The 19928-nt window shown below is 42.3% G+C and overlaps 2 protein-coding genes across 2 annotated transcripts; both read right to left on the bottom strand.

Moving 5' to 3' along the window:
* Positions 1-5246: 5246 nt before the first annotated feature.
* LLPH (LLP homolog, long-term synaptic facilitation factor) lies at positions 5247-7925 on the bottom strand. Its single transcript, XM_048835883.2, has 3 exons — positions 7777-7925; positions 7050-7242; positions 5247-6213 (listed from the first exon to the last, which is right to left on the bottom strand). Exons 2-3 carry the CDS (start codon positions 7228-7230, stop codon positions 6050-6052), a joined length of 345 nt encoding a protein of 114 aa, XP_048691840.1. The 5' UTR covers positions 7231-7242; positions 7777-7925; the 3' UTR covers positions 5247-6049.
* An 888-nt stretch (positions 7926-8813) lies between these two features.
* Positions 8814-19276, bottom strand: TMBIM4 (transmembrane BAX inhibitor motif containing 4). The gene is made up of 7 exons (XM_048835866.2): positions 19015-19276; positions 17502-17610; positions 15971-16076; positions 12934-12967; positions 12195-12312; positions 11671-11716; positions 8814-10173 (listed from the first exon to the last, which is right to left on the bottom strand). The coding sequence occupies exons 1-7, from the start codon at positions 19112-19114 to the stop codon at positions 9967-9969; spliced, it is 720 nt and encodes a 239-aa protein (XP_048691823.1). The 5' UTR covers positions 19115-19276; the 3' UTR covers positions 8814-9966.
* Positions 19277-19928: the final 652 nt, after the last annotated feature.

Here is a 19928-nt window from a genome sequence, read left to right as displayed (position 1 = left end):
AGTAGTTATCAGACCAATTCTAGAAAAAATCCTTTATTGAGATCCAAAATACTGAAGCTGCCTCTTGACACTGTGAGCTCCTTCAAAGGAACACCACCTATAGCCAGGAATGATCAGTTCCTATTGTTGAGCCTGAACAAAACCTTGGTGTACTCATTTGAACCATCAGTTTACCCATAAGCAAATCTAGTGTTCTCCCTTGAATCACTGTTCTTTCCCTACAAAAACCCCTATCCACGCTCAAGTGTGTGTTCTGATGCCTGTAACCAACATCTGCATCAGGTCCATTGGGACTTCATCTTCTACTGACTGACCATGCTGAGGGCTTGGCCTGTCTCCAGCACTTCGCACCCTCAGTTTCCACCACCATCTGGGAACCCTGAACTATTCAAGCTTCCCAGAGTGCTGAGAACCCAACCCTCTCTCCTTCTCTCTCTAGGTATCGTCTTCTGACCCTGACTTGTGTGATCAGTTATAGGTTTCTAAACCTGGCTTTTATAATCAAATATAAGTTAGATTTAATAACGGTTTTATTTGTTTGGCTCCCCTTGTAGGGTTATTACCTGTCAATAATAACTTTCATGGTTAAGCTGGTTGCTTCTCTCGCGCTCTCTCTCTCTCCTCCCCCCCACCGTAGATGTTTTTTGCCTTCCCATTTGCTCTGCAGCAACGCTCCTTGTACCTAAGCTAAAGATTCCTGCAGCGCCCAAAAATCTTGTGGGGTTTGCTCATCAAGTGGGTTATTACCAGAACAACTGTAACATGAAAGTGGGGATAGGGACATGCTGAACCTGGGGCATATATAGGTGGCAGCTTGGAAGTGCGGCTCAACCCAGCCTTCTGAGTCCAGGGAACATAGAGGGGTCAGCTTGGGAGTGTTGATTAATCCATACTCTGTTAATGTGTGGGGGTTTGTCTGATTCTGTGGCTGGAAGAACCCAGCCCTAGGGAACCTAGGTCCTGCAGGATAGCTCCACTGGGAAGGAGCATGCAGAAGGGAGAAGCAGAGCTCCATATGAGAACACAAGTAGTACATGGATAGAATTACAGAACCACCCCCAGCAGAGTAACCCTAATAAATGAGCATACCCCAAAGTAACAGGCAAATCTGCTAACAAACCTTAACTGTGGTAATGCAGCTTTTGTCAGTAAATAAATTAAAGATGGAGATACACTCTTATGATGGTGACAGGGACCAAATAAATACTCAAAATTGCACTTAATGCTGAAAGAAAAGCAGCATGAGTATTTGATTTCCAACACATCATTACCATTTTCTTCATAAGAGTCTGCAAATCTCATATATTGCAGAGACTATCTATTTTTGTTAGGAACACCTGAAAGTCGCTAACTTGATGGCGAGTAACCAGTGTCAGTGGAAGAGGAGATTCTTGTACAAAAATGAGCCCCCTGCTATAATGCTTTCTTCAACTACTGTCGCCAATGCAGATGCTAAAGAGAACATTAAATAGAATATTTTAGAGAAAGATGGAGGCAGCAAGGATTCCAGGAAGAATTCTTTTAGTCCTACCTTTCTGTTTCTATATCATATCAGGAAAAATTGTACAATTGTACAGGAAATGGTTTACCTTGGACAAAAGTTCCCACAAAAACATCCTTAGTTATAGACTAATCTAAAGTTAAGACTGTGAGCAACATTCCATAATAAACCCCATTTTTTAATGCCTCACACCTGCATAGAAAGTAGATCAAAGTCTTTGTGAGACATGATGGTTTGAAAAGTCATAGGTTGTAACATTTTCCATACTGTCAAATCTCGAGAGGTTTGGATTAGACACTTCCAATTTGTTTTACTTACGGGGGGGGGGGGGGGGGGGTCTCCTAAAAGATACCTTTAAATATTTTCAGAAAGCCCTGGTGTTTATATTTCTCTTCCTTTGAATAAACCTACCTCCAACTAAATTACTGGAACTAAGATCAACACTTGGCAATAAGGGCTATGGGCCAGATTTTCAAAGGCACCTAATGGGATTTTCCAAAGCAATTCAGGCACCTAAATCCACTTAATTTCAATGAGACACCCCTAACCTGTTTAGGTTCTTTTGAAAATCCCACTGGGTGCCTCTCTGCATCTTTAGGCACCTAAATACTTTCTAAAATCTGACCCTATGCCCTTTGCCCTTCCCCTAGCCCTGCAGTAGTGGGAGTGAGACACAGTCACTAATTTCAACCCAGAGAATGTGGGGTTTTGTGTTTTTTTGGTAGAGTAATAAAATATTTACCATTCAATATATCATTCAACAATGAGGTGCTTAACCACATTAGAGATGAAAAGATCTATTAGGTAGACCATTTATTCACCACCTCTCCCTAGCCAAGAAATAATTAAGTGATACTTAAATGGAAAAGTGAACTGAAAATAAACATTTCAAAATTCCCCATCTGCTGGAACTAAGACATGAATTCAGTTCATTACTACATAAAATATTCCCCTGCTCTTTTCTGGTTCCCTGAAATTGTTGCTATAGCACTTCTTATGCCATGGCTACAGTAGCAGGAAATTCCAGTGGAGCTGACGCACAGGGGGTTCAGACAAATTATTTTTTAAAAACCCTATTTGAAGTTCTTCATCTTTATCCTTTTCTTGTGCTATTATACAACAAAAACTACCTCCTAAAGACTTCAATGCTCACAGTGTTGAATATTAAGGAAAATTATAAAAATGCAATCATGAGGTTACCTAATAAACTATCACTTGGTTGACATGAGAGATCCTCACTACCCAATTATAAGGAAAGGTTTGTTTGTTTGTTTTTCCCCCACTCAGACCATCTACTTATCAAAATGTTCCTCTGCATTTCTGGAACAGAGATATTTAAGATAAACCCTACTTTGTGTTTTCTCCCAGACTGCCCCTCATGCTTACAAAGAGTTTCCCATAAACAGCCACAAAATTAACTCATCATTCTCCTTCAAAATTCTCCTTTCCCATGAGGTCTACAAAAAGCTTAATAACCACTAGACTGCTGTTGTACAGACCATTGCCTAACATGCTGTCCAACACTATCTGAATGATTTCTTATATCCCCTTGTCTAGCTATATCCATCTATTGTCTTGTCTTACACTTAGACTTAGTTCCTGCCTGAAAGGGCTTACAAGCTATCTTTTTGTTTTGTTTGTACAGAGCCTGGGGCTCGTAGCCACTATGGTAATAGAAACAATAAAAATAAATTTATAACAAAGATGCAAGAGCTGAAATTCTTCCATCATCTAAAAGAATATAATGCATTATAAATCTTGTGCTGCAACACACAGCACTTTACTACAATTAAAGTCTTCTCACACCTTTTGTGTATACAAACACAGCTGTTCAAGAAAGCAGTTTATGTGGACTGTAAATGCAAAATAAAGTTATACAGTATTAATGTCCAGCCCCATGCACATTCTTTGCAGACGCTCTTCAGAGTAAGACGATTTTCCTGTGGCACCACTGAACCTCTGAAAAACGCTCAGTCCTCCAGCTCATGCCCACCTGTGGTGATAGCAACAGAGGCTCAGGTGGAACATGGGGGAAGATGTTAAAGGGAGAGTGCCAGGGCACAGCTGGCAAGATAAATAAAACAGGGAAGCAGCTGGAACATGGCCCCATTTCTGGTCCTGTCAGAGCAGGAAAGAAATTGACAAAGAGCTCTATAAAATCTAGAGCAGTTAGCAATCGTTGATTCCTCTTCCACAAGCATGTATATTGGAGCTTGAAATTACCCTGATTTTATCTACTTTCTTTTTTGCAGAAGAGCAAACAAACATGACAACTCTGGGCTCCCTCTGCTGGTCCTAGAAAGAGCCAAATTCTGTCCTCTTGTTACACCTGAGAAACCCTTAAACCTCAATGGGGCAAACACATACAGGACAGAATGTGAGCCACAGAATGAAAATTGTAAAGAAATACAAAGTGGCTGTTATTTAATTTCTCAGTAAACAGGTGATTCTTTTGTTTAAAAAAATCATGGGATATTCTCTTCCTTATTAGCCAATTTAAACATAGTTCAAATCTAAAGGACATTTCACATTTAATATTCAAATAGTTTAACTAAATGTGGTATTTTCTGTTTTGCAGTATGACAGCTGTAATGAAATCAGCAGATGGATACTATATATTAACTGTACAATATTGGGTAAGTTTATACCTTAATCTACTTAAGTAACCAGGTCAAATTTGAAGTCTCATTATAGGAAACAGACAAATACACAATATTCAAAAAAGAAAAGGAGTACTTGTGGCACCTTAGAGACTAACCAATTTATATGAGCATAAGCTGAAGTGAGCTGTAGCTCACTTCATCGGATGCATACTGTGGAAAGTGTAGAAGATCTTTTTACACACACAAAGCACGGAAAAAATGGGTGTTAACCTTTTGTAGTGGTAAACACCCATTTTTTCCATGCTTTGTGTGTGTAAAAAGATCTTCTATACTTTCCACAGTATGCATCCGATGAAGTGAGCTGTAGCTCACAAAAGCTTATGCTCAAATAAACTGGTTAGTCTCTAAGGTGCCACAAGTACTCCTTTTCTTTTTGCGAATACAGACTAACACGGCTGTTACTCTGAAACCTGACAATATTCAAATAGATTTTATGCATACATTTCCCTTATTGCCTCCTAATAACTTCTGTCTATTTAGTGTTCTATCCTGCAGGACCTTTTCACCTGATTTTACTTGAGCACTGAAAAGGAAAAGAAATCCCTCCTTCCACAACTCATTAATAACAAAAATTTCTCTTGGAATCTAGAAAAATTTCTTAAGTAATAACACCAAGCTGCCCAACATTTGTTTGTTTTTAACATAGTATCTTAAACTGGTATCTCTTTCCTTTAAAAAGCATAAATCTTATTCCCTTTGTGTTGCACAGTTACCACATATTACACATACCAATATGTAACCATTGGGCAATCAGAATACTTAGGTCCCAGTCCTGAAATACACTTTACATGGGTGGGGATCTGTGGGTAAAAGATCCTTCAATGGACAACATATTGCACGAGTGGGATCTTAATTATATCCATTTTTTAAACAAGAGCCTTTCTTAAAAACATAAAGGTATAGGGTAACATTCTCATATCTGTCATTATGTACTACTGTCGATCAATATGTAATGTGTAACTGGATGTAGCATTTGCTTTGTAATCACACGATACTTGGGATCTTGTGTCTACTCTGTAAACTACGATACAGGAATATCAAATTAAGGAGATATTTGTCTACTTTAAAAAGAATCACACGTGTATTGCCAACATGTTTATTTACCTATATTACAACTGTACCAAAAATGTTTAAAGTACAGTTTACGGGGTGTTTTTTTTTTTTTTTTTTTTTTTTTTTACTGTTTATGCCTTTGCATTCTTTCAGATGGACAATGAAAATCCATTAAGTCTATTTTACTTCCAATTTCTCAGTGCTGTAATGTTTGGGTTGCAAACACTGTAACACAAGGTTTGTTTGTTTAAAAATAACCTTTTCTATTGGAATTTTAAAAAATAATCACTAACAACATTTTTATTTGTTTGGGTTTTCTATGTTTTGATTTGAACCAAATTTCAGTTTATAATGTCTATATAAAGTCACATAATATGTTTTCATAATTTAATAGTTCAGTATTAAAACAAACATCAGAACTCCAAAAAAAGAAGCTCTACAGGAAAATTAAAGGGATACTGTCAATTTACAGAACATGCTTCTGTCTAAAAATATTTTACTTCCTATAGTGCATAGTTGGTTCCATGGTTTCTCCAGTTGTTCCTGTGTTCAAGAACACCACAGCAACAAGTGAGAAAAATATTTTAAAATGTACAACCCCAAGTATCGGTCAGGGGACTCAAAAGCAGGCAAAACACTTAACTCATTTTCTTTTAAAATTAACTAGATATAAAATTGATGTCCCTTTCATCAATTTCTGATCTAATAGAGTCTCCAGACTTAATGATAATTTACACTTGGTAGCTGGACCCAGCCTGATCACATACTCTTAATCTTTGGTGGCCTCCGTTTTCTACATAGTCTCTTTTCCACCCTTCAAATTTCTTCAAAACTACCATGCTAATCCTTTGGCCACCTTGGATTTGTTTTTTCCTTTAACACGTTTTGCCTTAAGCTTCTTCCTCTGTCTGGGATTCATCCATACTGGGTACTGTCCATATTGGTCTAAAAGATTCTTTTTGTTTCTTTTAATCTGTGTATCCATCTTAACTTCGTCTGAAAAAAGAAAGCATTTACAAAAGTCAATAAAAATATTTGAATCAGCTTCATACAGGATACTTAGAAACACTAGATTTACAAACAGTAACCAATATAATCTCTCTTCACACATGCCATAATTTTTTCAGTATCAGGAGTTTCCATAAGGGATTTCTTCGGGCCCCAAAAAAATGCAACACAGGATGATCCCTTCTAAATAATGCTGTTTGCCACAGCAAAGGAGCGGGTCTGGAGCGTGCATTTGGACAGATGCTCTTCCCCAAGCCAAGTACCAGTTGTTGAGAGCAGGAGCTAGTTGCTGGATGGGGGAAGGAGTGTGCAAACCCATGGAATTTAGGAGCAGGAGCTGGTAATGGAACCATGTTGTTAGGAGAGAGGAACAACATGGACTATGATATTACAGTTCAGAGCTACTATGGATTATAGATAATGTCTTTTCTGTAATGTTGATGGGTGAAATGAAGGGTCACTAGTCCCAACGACAATGAAAAACAAGGTTAAAAAAAGGCAATTCCCCTCCCCACCCCCTTTGCTACTCCATTCCAGGCTTGAAAACCAGAAAGGTGGTGGTGGTGGTGGGGAGGGACATGAGAGAGGAAATGGTTGCAGGGAGTCCACGAAATAAAGGGGGATGGGAGGGTGGCGCACACAGGGAGTTCGTGGCAGAAATGGAGGGACGCACGGAGCCCCCTGGGTGTGCACTGAGCTCAGTCCACTGAGCCCATGAAGGGGCTGAGCCGCAGCAGAGATTCACAGCTGTGGGTTTCACAACCTGGGCTGTGTTTTTCCCTGGAGCCCAACAAATAGCGCAGCAAAATTAAAACCAAACTCACGCCCTTGATCTTTGACTTTCTCGGGGGTGATCACCGTGGCTATTTCTTTAACCTCCTCCATTACAACATCAGCATTTGCTTTCAGGATGTTTTTTAATCGGCTGAGTTCCTTCGGCGCGTTCTTCTTCCTTTTCTCAGCGCGCATCTTTCTCTTCCATTTACTCCTTAAACTCTTGGCCATTTTTGATTTTAGCTGAGATGAGGGAGAGGTGACCAAACAACAACGAACTTATCTTCCGAACCTGGACACTTCGCCTGTAAACCCACCACTTCCCCTCGCCCCCCGACCAGCCCCAGCCCCAGCCCCGGGCCCCGGGCGGGCGAGGAGAAGCCCGGCCCCTAGCCCTGTGCTGAGGTGCGGGTGGGCTCCAGGCGGCCCCACCCACTCGCTGGACACAGCCGGGGGCTGACCCCGGGCCGCGGGCGGCCAGCGCGCCGAGGGTTTCCCCAGGTAACAGCGGGCGCCTCCCGTGGGCTGGAGCGCGGCGCGGCTCGGCGGCGGCGGCGGGGAGGAGGCGTCGCTACAGCAGGCGGGTCTCAGCCCACAACCGCCCCGCGACACTCACAGGCGGCCGCGCGCACCCCTCCCCCCACTGGGGAAGGCCCCGGCGGAGCACGCGATCGCCGGGCTCGGCCGCTTCACAGGGCAGGGGCCGCAGCTGGGCACCGGGGGGCCGGGGCCGGGGGCCGCGCGCGCGCGCTCGCGCTCGCTCCAGAATCCACTCACCGAGAGTCGCACGGAGCCGGCTCCCCCACGCGCCCGACTGCCAGTTGCGCAACAGCACCTGCCTTCCGGTGTCTGTGTGGCGCGTGCGCAGTCCCGCGGGGCGGGGCGATGGTGGAGCCCGTACACGTATAGAGCCACAAGCCGGGGGCGGGGCCTGTGGGCCGCTGAGTTAACCCGTTCGGGGCGGGGGCAGTTGTAGCAAACCTCTCCTGCGAAAGGGAGTGTGCGCGGGGCCGGGCACGTGGTGACCAGCGCGAAGCTGGGGCCCGTCGCTGGCGCGGCATCCACCTTGGCTGGGGCCAGGGATCCCCTCCGCAGTCACTGTCTCCCCGGGAGCTGCTGTGCGGCAACAGCAGCCCTGCGGCCAGACCCCTGCTGGCCTTGAAGCAGAACAGCTACGGAAACAGCGGCAAAGAGTCCTGGGGCATCTTATAGACTAACAGAGGTATTGGAGCATGAGCTTTCGTGGGTGAATTCATTCACCTGTTTGTATTCACCCACAAAAGCTCATGCTCCAATACCTCTGTTAGTCTATAAGGTGTCACAGGACTCTTTGCTGCTTTTACAGATCCAGACTAAGGTGGCTACTTAACCCTCTGATACCAGCTACAGAAACTGACACATTACCCTGTATTCTATAGTCTCTAGGGTCTAGACATTGGGTCACCGTTTGCAAGGCACTGCTGCTTTCCCCACAGTACAGAGACAGATCTGAGCTGTTGAATTAGAGACTAGTTTACTCAGAGGAAAGTGCTTTATCTAGTAAAAAGCCCAACGATGCAGGTTGAAAATACCTAGGAGAACTTGGTCCTTCAGCAGCCTTAATAAATGTACACATTAGCTATTCTGGAGGATGGCTAAATTAGTCCTCCTGCATTTGTTTCATAAGTGATCCTATTCAGATACTAAAAAATGTGTCCAACACATCCAACATTTTATTCGCTGATAAAACCCGACGGAAAATAAGGTGCTATTTTCTAGACAAAATTAACAGCAAACACACACAATGTAAAAGTAACTCCAAAGACTCATGCATCTGATCTTGTTACTGAACATTTAAAATTTTATTATATTTCTTAGTACAGCTCAAATATCAGAGCAGGTGGAACATTCACTTACAGTCCTCCTTGACCAACTTCTCAGCAAGCCAACTGCATACCTGGTCCGAAACTATCCCAGTTCTTTATTGCTAACAACAACTTTCACTTTGCCTCCTCTTATTTTGCCCTCACTGGCTTTCCAAAATTTCACCAGCCTGGAAAACACAACCCATATTCACACCAGAACCCAGGTCTCCCAAGTAACAAGAGCTGCTGCTAAGCAATGGTTTACATTTTTAGTTCTCTCCACTATCTGATCTTTGGAGCTCTCCAATCCGTACAGCTAGATGAACAGATTTTAGGATTAAGATTTTCCAATTTTAATGCATGCAAACATTCACAGTTCTATGCAGACTCAACATTTTTATATGTGCAAAACCACATTCCATCTTTCAATTATATTTATGTTAATCAACAGCTGAAAGATAGGCAATAAATAATTGAGCAATCTAACACTGTGTATTGTTCTGTTTATACTTGTCCTTGGTAAATAAAATAATCTCATAGCTCTAAACCAGAGTAGATTAAAATCTTTTAAAGGAAGTGTAGTTATGTTTTACTAGTTAATAATTCCAAGTCTTTCAAATAAGATCCCACTAATATACATTTTTAGAATGAGAGAATTTTAGCTTATGTAAAATATCACTATACACTAACAAAATGAAAAGACTTGATCTTATATTATCCAGATAGATTTATGATTCCAAAGGAACCATCCACAACAATTATAGGATAGCAGAAATAAAATGATGGGATTTTCTAACTGTTCGTGTTAGGGCTATCAGAAGTTGACAAGCATTTTCATCAAAAACTACCCTGGTTACAAATAAAGCCGTTACAAAAGTAACTGAAATGGCTGCAGGGTGCAACTAAAGTAAAATATATATTTTGAGCAGAAACGCATCAGTTACATAAAACCCTTTCATTTCTGAGAAAAAGATTCAGTAATCATGGAATGGAAAAATAGTAAGATTCGATCTCAAAATATGCTGCAGTTTGTATATAATCAAAACCAATCCTATTTAGACTCAACCCTCTAAACACCACATTTCACTATTTATGGAGGAGTTTCACTACAGGTCACCTACAGTTATTTTTTATTTAATGCTTCTAGTAGGCGCAGCAGGTGCAGGAACAGATTGATGATATCTAAGTAGAGATTGATGGCAGCCAATATATACTCTTCCGGGGACAGTCTGTGCATCAGTAAATGAGTGTCATAGATGATAAATCCGCAGAACAGCAGCGCTCCCGCAGCAGCAAACAACAGCTCTATTGTCTCACTATAGAAAAACAGCTATAACCAAATGATAACGTGAGAAGGGAAAACATTTGTAAGTTCAAATTTCTTATACAACGGCACTTCACTATTAAAACAAAACTACAGTTAGATCATTGTAAATACTTTGCCCTTGTACAGGAATATACATATTGCTAAAAGCCAGTAGTAGAAGAGAAAATTCCAAACTTTTGTTTTCCCCACTCAAATTAACACCCCCACCCTTGAGGTCTTAGGTCAGTGTCACCATTCTTCTAGGAGATGTGGATTAGATATGATTTACTTCAAAACTCAGTATATTTACATATATACTACTGATTCAGTAAGACTACTCATAGTAGTGAAGTTAAGCATGTGCATAAGTGTTTGCAGGATAAGAGCCTAAATGAGCTGGGGGGGTTGCTACTGGGTGATGCAAAGTATTGTCCAGGGGCTGAGCACACTGCTTTTGCAGTACTCCAAACTGAAGGAGTAAGACAGTGACAAACTGAACACGTATTTTCTGCAAAAAAGTGCAGGCTGTATGCTAGAGCCTTCAATGTTGTCTATCCCAGAGATTCTCAAACTTCCATTGCACCACGAACCCCTTCTGACAAAAAAATTTACTACATGACCCCAGGAGGGGAGCGGAGACTGAGACCTGCCACACTAGGTGGGGGTGGAGTTCGGGCTTCTGCCCTGGGTCCCAGCAAGCTTATGTTGGCCCCGGCGACCCCATTAAAATGGGGTCCCAACCTACTTTGGGGTCCCAACCCACAGTTTGAGAACAACTGGTCTCTCCCTATCATTCCAAATTTGTGTCATTAGAAGCAATGCCTCAGAGGAAGCTCTGCTTTCAGGACAGTAATAGTGAAGGACAATGAAGGAAAAAAAAAAAGTGGCCATCCTGCCTTGTTCCAGTCAATCAAGATATCTAGTTTGGTTAAGTTCTTTCCCAATCAAACATACTCCCAATTTTACACTGCCAAAACCAGCATCCTACAGAAATCAATTTGAAAAATGTGGTCAAAAGATTACAACATGACCTGTGCCAATAACATTCATAGATTGCATCAGCAATACCCACAGCTTTTGGTCTTACAATATAAATGAAAGATTTCTACAAAATGGTGACTGAACAGTACGTTTTAATAGTTTAATTACAGATAATTCATCACTACATTAATTTGTAGTCAATTCCCTTTATAGTTAGCCAATTGGAGACACGTACATGATACATTGGCTTATTATTGATCAAGGATAAAATTATCAACAGCACTCAAGTGACTTAGGAACCCAGGTCTTATTGAAAGTCAAAGTGTATTGAAAATGGGACTGATGATCCTAAGTCACTTTGGCATTTTTGATAAGTCTATTCCAAGATTTGTATAACTTTTATTTTTTGAGTTCTCAAGCATGTCCTATTCTAACAATTGTATTCTTTTACAAATATATGTAATTAGGTGTTAAGTATTTTGTTTCAGTTACTAGTTATGTCAAACAATCACTTCTAGTCCTGAACACAATATATCTTACCCTCAAGAGACTGGAGAGGATGAAAATCCACAAGCAAGCAAACAGCCTGGAAAAAAAAGACATTCGTGTATTAGCTATATTACTATTATTTCAAAATTTTCTTCAAATTTTTCCATCCCACAGAAAAACACCTTGAATACTCTAACAGTTATTCGCATATACATGCAAATACACACAAACACCCCCTCCCATCCACCCACAATCTCTCTGTTGCAGGTAGCAATGAAAACTGCTGTTAATGATTTGCTATTTGAAAGTTCCTTGATATTTCAGTGAAAAATGCAAATAAATAGTTTGCTAGTGTAATACTAACATTATAGTTTTAAAATTGTTAACATAAATAGCACAACTGCAAAATAAACTATTTGCCAAAGGAGGGACCTATATAAAAACAAAAATTAAAACTCAGAACACCCATAAGATTCCCTTAAATCAATTACACAACTCAGCTTTCTGTAGGCCTGGCTTTTATTCCTGTATCTGTAATACTTGTGCTTTTAAAATAGTCCAGTAAAGGAACCTACCCTGCTCCGAATTTGCTGAAATCTCTCTTGGACTGCAAAGTATACACAGTCAGCCCAAGAAACACAGCAGTAGTCAGAATAAAAGCTTGTAAGACAACTGATACATCATAGAAAGTCACTGTAAACAGAAAAAAGTCAATTATTTAAAAATAGTATGCTGTGCATATAAATAAACATTGTGATGAGGTTTTTGTATTTATAGATTGTCAGTGTGAGAAAGCTGGTTAGATTTGACCTCACAATCTTGAGACTGATATATACAGTACGCGCGTACCATATGCTTCTACATTTGCTGGTTCTTAAAATTTTTGGTATAGGGTTAGCTTTCTTAAATGGACACGTCAAATCTTTTGTACCTGTGCTAAAAAACATTTTCAGACTTGTGCAAGGAAAGCCAGATCCAAGAGCAGAGAGGGAAGACAGGGTACTAATCCCATCCCTGCAATGGGAAAGTGGTATCTTTTCTCCTACTCTTTAACAGTCAAGTCATAGGGATACAAAGCAAATATAGAACTTCTATTTAATAGGAAGAAAGGATGACAATCTGATTTCCTCCCTCTGCTCCCAAGACTTTGCTACACATGTTGAAATCATGTGTGCAAATCCAAAATAAGAGCTCTGTCACCGGTCAGGTCACATCTGGCAGCTTTAAACAGCAATGGGTGCAACATGTCCGATTCCTTTCCCTATTTCTGTCTGAAATCAACAGGCAGTATTAGAATGACTAGCGTTTGTTTACCTGTAATAGCAACAGTCAATGCTTCCAAAAGGGTCTATGAGAAGAAATGGAAAAAAAGCATAAACTAAAGATATTCATATGAAAACACTGTACACATTCACCAGTTTGTAGTTTAAGTATTTTGCTACATAATCTTTTACTATATGCAGAATGTACCATGTGCTATAGAAACATGCTAGTTTATTTAAAAACTGAAAGTTTTTAAAAATAAAGCTCTCAGTAAGTCAAAAAATGGAAAATACAGTATGTCTTACTATCCAGGAGAGAGCATAATTGTTACATGTAATTTTTATTTCACCGCCTATCTTATGGTACATGACAATTTTAAGTTATGTGGCTAAAAATTTCCTTTAAATAACAATAAAAAGGTAGATAGGTTTCTCAGAATTGTTGTTATAACTGAACTGTTTTCAGTTTCTCTGTCTGTATATTTTTCAGTATTAAAATACTTTCTTAGGTGAATTTTAGGACTATGGGGTGGAAGTATGTACTTGTGTCCTTAACTCCTTCCCCTTGACCAACTAGCCTGAAATCAAATCCACTACTGTTGTACTGGCACAGGACTGAAACAAAACTTGGAATTTTCCTTAGTTTTAGTATTCATTAAAGAAAACATGAGGGGGAAAAAAAGGTTTTCAGAACAGTACCTTGGCTGCTTTTATCCTGTTTACTCTTGGGGGAATTCTGTGGTACTGCATGCTGGCAGAAAATGCCCCCACTCTTTGCTTCCCTGCTGAAAATGACAGGGAAGCAAAGGGAAGCCGAGGGCTGGGATGTGGGGACAACCATGGGTTCAGTTTTCTTGGGGGGAGGGAGGGGGGCTTGCTCCCCCCAAACAGAGGTAAGGTATGGGGGGCACACGAGGTTTTGTGCCACTGCCCTCCCCCCACCCCATTTCTGCAAGCACAGAGCTGCCCAACTGAAGGAGGCGGTGTCTGGGCTCCAGTGACTCTGCAGGTGAATGCCACCTCCTGGATCCTAGTGCCAGTCATGCTCTCCTTCTGTGTGCTGGGACCCTTCCTGTTTTCTGTGCAACAGTGACTGCCTGCAGTGGGGCTGAGTAAGTGGGGGGCGGGGGTAATGAGGAAGGAAGGGGGGGGGAGGGGAAGAGGCAATCTGGAAGGAAGGGGGTGCGGAATAGGGCAAGGGGAGGGGAATGTGTGAGTGAGGGGAGGGGAATGGAGCAGTGGGGGAGGAGGATGAGATGGGGAAGAAAAGGGGATAGGGGAATCGCGGGGGGAAGCGGGAGTCCAGCATGCGGCATCCTCTCAGCAGCAACTGGGGCTCCCACATTAAACAGGTCTCACTGCAACAAGCCCCAGCTCCCTACACCTGGACCCCCCCCAAATGAGCCCTCCCACACCAGACCACCACCCCACTGAGCCCCAACCAGCTGCACTTGGACCCCTCCCACCTAGCCCCACTCCCCTAGCACCCAGACCCCCTCCCGAGCCCCCCACATCCAGACCCTCCCTCCCTGAGCCCCAACCACCTTCATGTGGATCCCCTGCAGAGTCCCATTGCCCCTACATCTGGAACCCCCAACGAGTCCCCATGCATCCAGATCTGCCACTGAGCTGCTCGCACCCAGATTGCCCCACACAGAAACCTCTCACCCCACACTTGAATCCCCCTACACTAAGGCCCTCCACACTTGGATCCTGCTGGGCTGAGCCTGTGCACCCACACCTGATGCACCTGGCGCAGAGGGGCAGGGCCCTGGGGTGTTTCTGGGGCAGGCCTGTTTCAGGGTCAGGTGTAGCCTCACTGCTAAGTCCCTGTACTGGAAGGGGGGGGGGGGGGGGTTCAAGGTGATCTCCCACCTCAGTGCAGCCAGTGGTCTGCGCTCCCCACTGGAGCCACATTTATTTATTGACAAATAATATTTGCGGAATTTTAAAATATTGCATGCATAATTTTTTGGCACAGAATTTCTTCAGGAGTACCTGTTGGATCAAATCAACTGTTCTGAGCCCTCAGTTTCTTTAAATCTATTATGTCCCAAACTTACAGTTTTGTCCTATCCTTTTTGCAGTGTGTAATGTTTAAACTGTTGAGGAAATCTATTGGAATACAACATTCCATACTGTGCTTGGATGTAACTTTTACAAAAATTATTTCATTTTAAACAACTTGAATAAAACCCTGAACGTTTTCTGCATCACAAGTACAGAAACAGACAAATATAAATCTACATTCCAATTAAGATAATGGACCCACTGCATGGCTTTTGGAGAAAACATCTTTGTGTCTTATAAGTCAGGAAAACCTGGTAGATCTCTTCAGATTTGAAGAATACAATTTACACAACTTCTTCCAAGATGTCAAAGCCAGAGGAATGCTAGTGGTGCAACCAAAGCATCTCTTTTTGGCAGACTGAACTGTCCCATTACTTGGGACAAGAACTCCTTAGGCTATTGGAGGGTGACTGTGATAACTACAAAATTCTACATATGGGCTGACTGGTAGTTATATATTATCATGCACGGGATCAAAATTTGAGACTAGCTCATTCATATGCTCTTTGGATTGGAAACATGCTCGAAACTCTTAGCACCAAGAAGGAGAAAATCGATTTTAATCTTATACACTAGAAACCACTATTTGTCCCTGTCAATGACTGTGCTTGATCTCAGCTATCCATTGTTTAATGGTTTAGTAAGTATGGTAACACAGAAATCTCCTTGAGTCCCATGTTTCCTATTCAGCACCTTACAGACAAAAGAAAAAGTCCTTAAAGTCAAGGGAGATATTAAAAAAGAAAGAAGACAAAAAAAAAAAAGAAAACTTTGCTGAGACCTGTTTAAAGCCCCAAAACGATAAGGAAGCTTGCAGAAGACTGATTGGAGGATATCCAGAAACAAGGTGTGGCCGGAGCATACAAAAATTCTGAAGGACTGAGAATTTTATACTATACCTTGCAAAAAGGTACAATGAAATAAATTAGCCACCACTGGTTTGTTTTAAAAAGTTATTTTCAAATAAAATTTACATTAAGCATTACTCTTGTAAAGAATGAAATTATAAAGATACTTACAAATCCAAAGAGTAGGTATAAATTAACAGGATGCTGATGTCTATACAGGGTTAGTGCTAAAATCATAACCAAAGATCCAAGCACAGATGCCAAAAGCAAAGCAGGGCTGTAAAATTTAACACAAGAAAGTCAGAGTTAAATAAAAGTAGTAACACTGCTCTCTCTCACATTTTCTTAAGAAGCTAATACTTATACCATATGTCTACAGTAATACTAAACTGAGGGGTGTGAGAGTTCCTTTTACCAAAAGATACAGGCTGTTCAAAGATCTATTAACTGGATCTAAAACAGTGATCTATTACACTTGTGTTTGGAGGGGAAAAAATAAGCCCACCACATATGCAAAATGCAAAGAGAAGAAATTTTTATCTGTAAACAAACAAATCCATAATACTTATACACGCGGGCTCTGATTCTGCAAACAGATACAAGTAATTTTATGCACTAATTCACACAGAATTCAACATAAACATTAACTAGTAATTTGCTGCTGAAATGAAATTGATAAAGTAGTTCCCCAAGCAAAACATAAGAAGTTTCAGAATTCGACGGGGTGTTTCCAAGTATGGCCATGTCTACACTACAGAGCTTACAGCACTGTAGCACCGCTCATGCAGACGCTCTAAGCCAATGAGAAAGAGCTCTCCTGCTGACATAGCACTGTCTACACCTATGCTTAGGTCAGGCTTGTGTTGCTTGTTCACACCCCTGAACAACATCAGTTATACTGACTTAAGCTGTAGTGTAGACATGGTCTATAAATATAATTAAGATTTTATACGGTATCCATTATATAGCATTTTGTGCTGCTGTTTTATTGAAATTACAGTGAAAAAAAAAAGTTAAGGCAAAATTACAAGAGTGTATGTGGCACAGTGCCTGAGAGGGAAAGTTCCAGATGAAATAATACAGATGGAAAACCAACTCAAATAGGATCAGTTGTGGTGAAGGGACACTAGTAGAAACAGTAAGGAACATTGGAGAGCAATGGATACAATTTCTGAAGCAAAAAGAATCAGGTATGTGAAGAATTTCAGGATAATTCTCAGTGAGTTAGCAATGGCCAGGAAGCCACAAACAGTGACTGAGGATTGGGCAAGATATGGTCCAGCTTCCCGGGACACGAAAGTGACAGTTTGACTATAGAGCATTCCAAACGCTGAGTCAAAAAGCAGGGATTTAGGAAGACCATAAGAAAAAAAAACTGCATTAGCTGAGATGTGAAAAGATTAAGGCATGTATCTCAGCGGAGAGAGGATCAGGATATGTAAGAAGATAGGAAAGAGAAATATGGGAAGAAAGTAAACAAGATCTAGTCAGATTCCAAGATTTCTAGTACAGGAATACAGTTAGAGAATTGTAGAACCAAAGACAAAGAGGATGTTTTACTCAGAATATATCTGGGAGGTGTAAAAATATTAATATAATTAAATATCCTCTCTCACTTCCCTCCCACAAATTCCAAAGTGACCATTACACCAGCTACATTTTACTTTTTGAAAAGATTTCCCATTTCATTTAAGAACTTTACCTTTCATGCACAAATGTCTGAACTGGAGTAGAGTACAGAAAAATTGCAGACGTCACTGTGGTCAAAAGAACTTGAATTGAAAGAATACTGTAGACTTTTCGTAAAAAAGCTAGGATAAAGAAACAAAAATGACATGTCAACTTTGAATTTGCTGTCTACTTTAAGTCCTAAAATGTGATTCAGCAATGAGTATTCAATCTGAGTTTGCAATGTGATATGGACGCAACAGAAACTGACGTAATTATTGAACTGCATAAAAACATGCCACAGAGCAAAGCAGTAACAGTCCTTTCACCATACAGCTCTAATGCACCTGCGCAGTATGTGGAGATATAACTAGGTGCAACAGGATGAAAGAAAGAAAATGTAGGCTATTAGATCATAAACAGTCTCCCAAGATGGTAAAAGACCCATTACTTGGGATTTTAAATTAGGCTGGACACAGCTCTATAAAAAAGACTGCTGGGCAGAGACATGGTCCCAAATGATTTAAGTGTACTGAATAGGTTTATAAACACAGACGCCACACATTTAGAGCAAAAAAAAGTCTCTTCACATCAGTAGCCTTATGTCGCCACCTGAATTCTTAAGATCAAGAAAAAATATGTTTTTCTACACCAATAGATTCAAAACCTCCAGTCTCCCTGACTAACTTTTTAAAAGCTGTTCTAGAAGCCAAATTTGACATTTACGTTTCCTCCATAACATTGCTTGAAGTTCAAACTGAATACTAGAGACTAAATCACCTAGTGAGAAAAAAGTGAAATCTGAATAGAAGAGTTCGCAGTCTCTTTCCCGCGTTCTGATAAGAGACAGTACCTCAAGTCAGGAGGGGGAACGCCTTGTGCAGAACGCCAGTGCAAGGCCGGTGTCCTGCTTAAATTGGATTTAAGTGGTGCACTGACTTTCTGCTAATTCTGCAAAGTCTGGATAAAGATAACTTTCTGGATAAAATGTGAGAAAGTAAAATATAAATTAAAGCTATAAAATAAACCATCAAGTGATGGATGAAGCAACTGGGATAGCAGGAAATGCCTCTGACATGAATCTCAGAATTATATTTGAATCCACTTTTGATGATAAAACAAGCTGACCTTCCCCTGAACTGTACTCATCCTGGGTAAGTAAGTGCTTGGTGAATTACCCTAGAGTGGGTACTAGGAGAAAGCCTACTAACTAATCACAAGAGCCATATGGTGTTTTTAGACCTCACGAAGGGAGCTGGGTTAAAAGGCCCGCCCGCCCCTCGGACGGCAGCACCCGGGGCGCACGTAGGGAGAAAACAGGAAGTGAAACGCGGGCAAGGCCGAGTGAAAGCGGCAGCGCGGAGCAGGGACGGGGGTTTGCGCCGCCCTGAACCCAGAGGGTCTCCGCCGTGGCTGCCGGGGGACCGAGGGGCAAAGGCCCCGCGGGGCAGGGGACGGAGGAGTCCACGCTAAAGGGGGACCCTCCAGGCCCCGCAGGGGGAGCCGCTCGCGGGGGGCGGCGGCTCCGGCCCGAGTCCGGGTCTCACCCATGCGGATGTGGACGCTGGCCGAGGCCACGTTGCTGCCGTAGTTGAAGTCATCCTCGATGGAAGACCGGGGGTACCGCGGATCGGCCGCCGCCTCCATCGCCGCTGCCCCCTGGCCAGGCGCCTCCGTCCGCCCGACTGCGACGGCAGCCCAGCAACCGACCTCCGCTCCGCGGGCTGCCGGGTGAGAGAATCAAACCCCGAGCCGCCGAGCCAGCCCCAGAACCGCCGAGCGCCTCGATCGCGGGGCTGTCTGGCTCCCGCCCCTCCCCGCGGGGCGAGGCAGCGGGAGCTCCTGGTGGGGCCGCCGGGCGGCCTGGCTTCGCCTCGCCTCGCCTGGCCTGGCCTGGCGTGCGGCCCGAAGGAGAGCAGCGACCGTCGCTCCCATCTCGGGGAAGACTCGTTCTTGCCCCCGGGGCTGTTAGTGTTCAGGCGGGCGGGGTAGTTCCTCTGCACTAGAGAATCATAGAATCATAGAATATCAGGGTTGGAAGGGACCTCAGGAGGTCATCTAGTCCAACCCCCTGCTCAAAGCAGGACCAATCCCCAATTTTTGCCCCAGATCCCTAAATGGCCCCCTCAAGGATTGAACTCACAACCCTGGGTTTAGCAGGCCAACGCTCAAACCACTAATTCAACCCTAAAGTCCTTTATTAAATTCAGGGCCAGCTGGTGTTTATACAGTTGCTCTAACCCTGCCCCAGAAGCCTAACGAATAGGCGGGTGACTTTCACCCGGACGGTAACAAAATATGTATGAACGTTTGATCAAGATATTTACAAATGGGCTCAACCCAGGGATGCTGAGACCCATATTGGTGGGCTCCAACATGGTCAGGCAGGTATTCGCAAGGAACCCTTTAAAAGTTTACTTTTTTGTACCCTTTAACAAACAAGCAAAGTCCTTGCCAATTA

Source organism: Caretta caretta, chromosome 1 (genome assembly GCF_965140235.1).
Source record: "Caretta caretta isolate rCarCar2 chromosome 1, rCarCar1.hap1, whole genome shotgun sequence".
Classification (NCBI taxonomy): Eukaryota; Metazoa; Chordata; order Testudines; family Cheloniidae; genus Caretta; species Caretta caretta.
Note: the sequence above shows the minus strand (reverse complement) of the source record. Positions and strands in the feature narration are given on the sequence as shown.

Excerpts from the sequence above, each read along its gene's own strand:
- LLPH (XM_048835883.2), bottom strand. The coding sequence starts at position 7,230 with ATGGCCAAGAGTTTAAGGAGTAAATGGAAGAGAAAGATGCGCGCTGAG. Across the intron at positions 6,214-7,049 it reads GAAAGTCAAAGATCAAGGGC|ACGAAGTTAAGATGGATACA; the intron begins GTGAGTTTGGTT and ends TTCTTTTTTCAG.
- TMBIM4 (XM_048835866.2), bottom strand. The coding sequence starts at position 19,114 with ATGGAGGCGGCGGCCGATCCGCGGTACCCCCGGTCTTCCATCGAGGAT. Across the intron at positions 16,077-17,501 it reads CAGACATTTGTGCATGAAAG|CCCTGCTTTGCTTTTGGCAT; the intron begins GTAAAGTTCTTA and ends TAAATTTTACAG. Across the intron at positions 10,174-11,670 it reads TCCTCTCCAGTCTCTTGAGG|CTGTTTTTCTATAGTGAGAC; the intron begins GTAAGATATATT and ends ATTTGGTTATAG.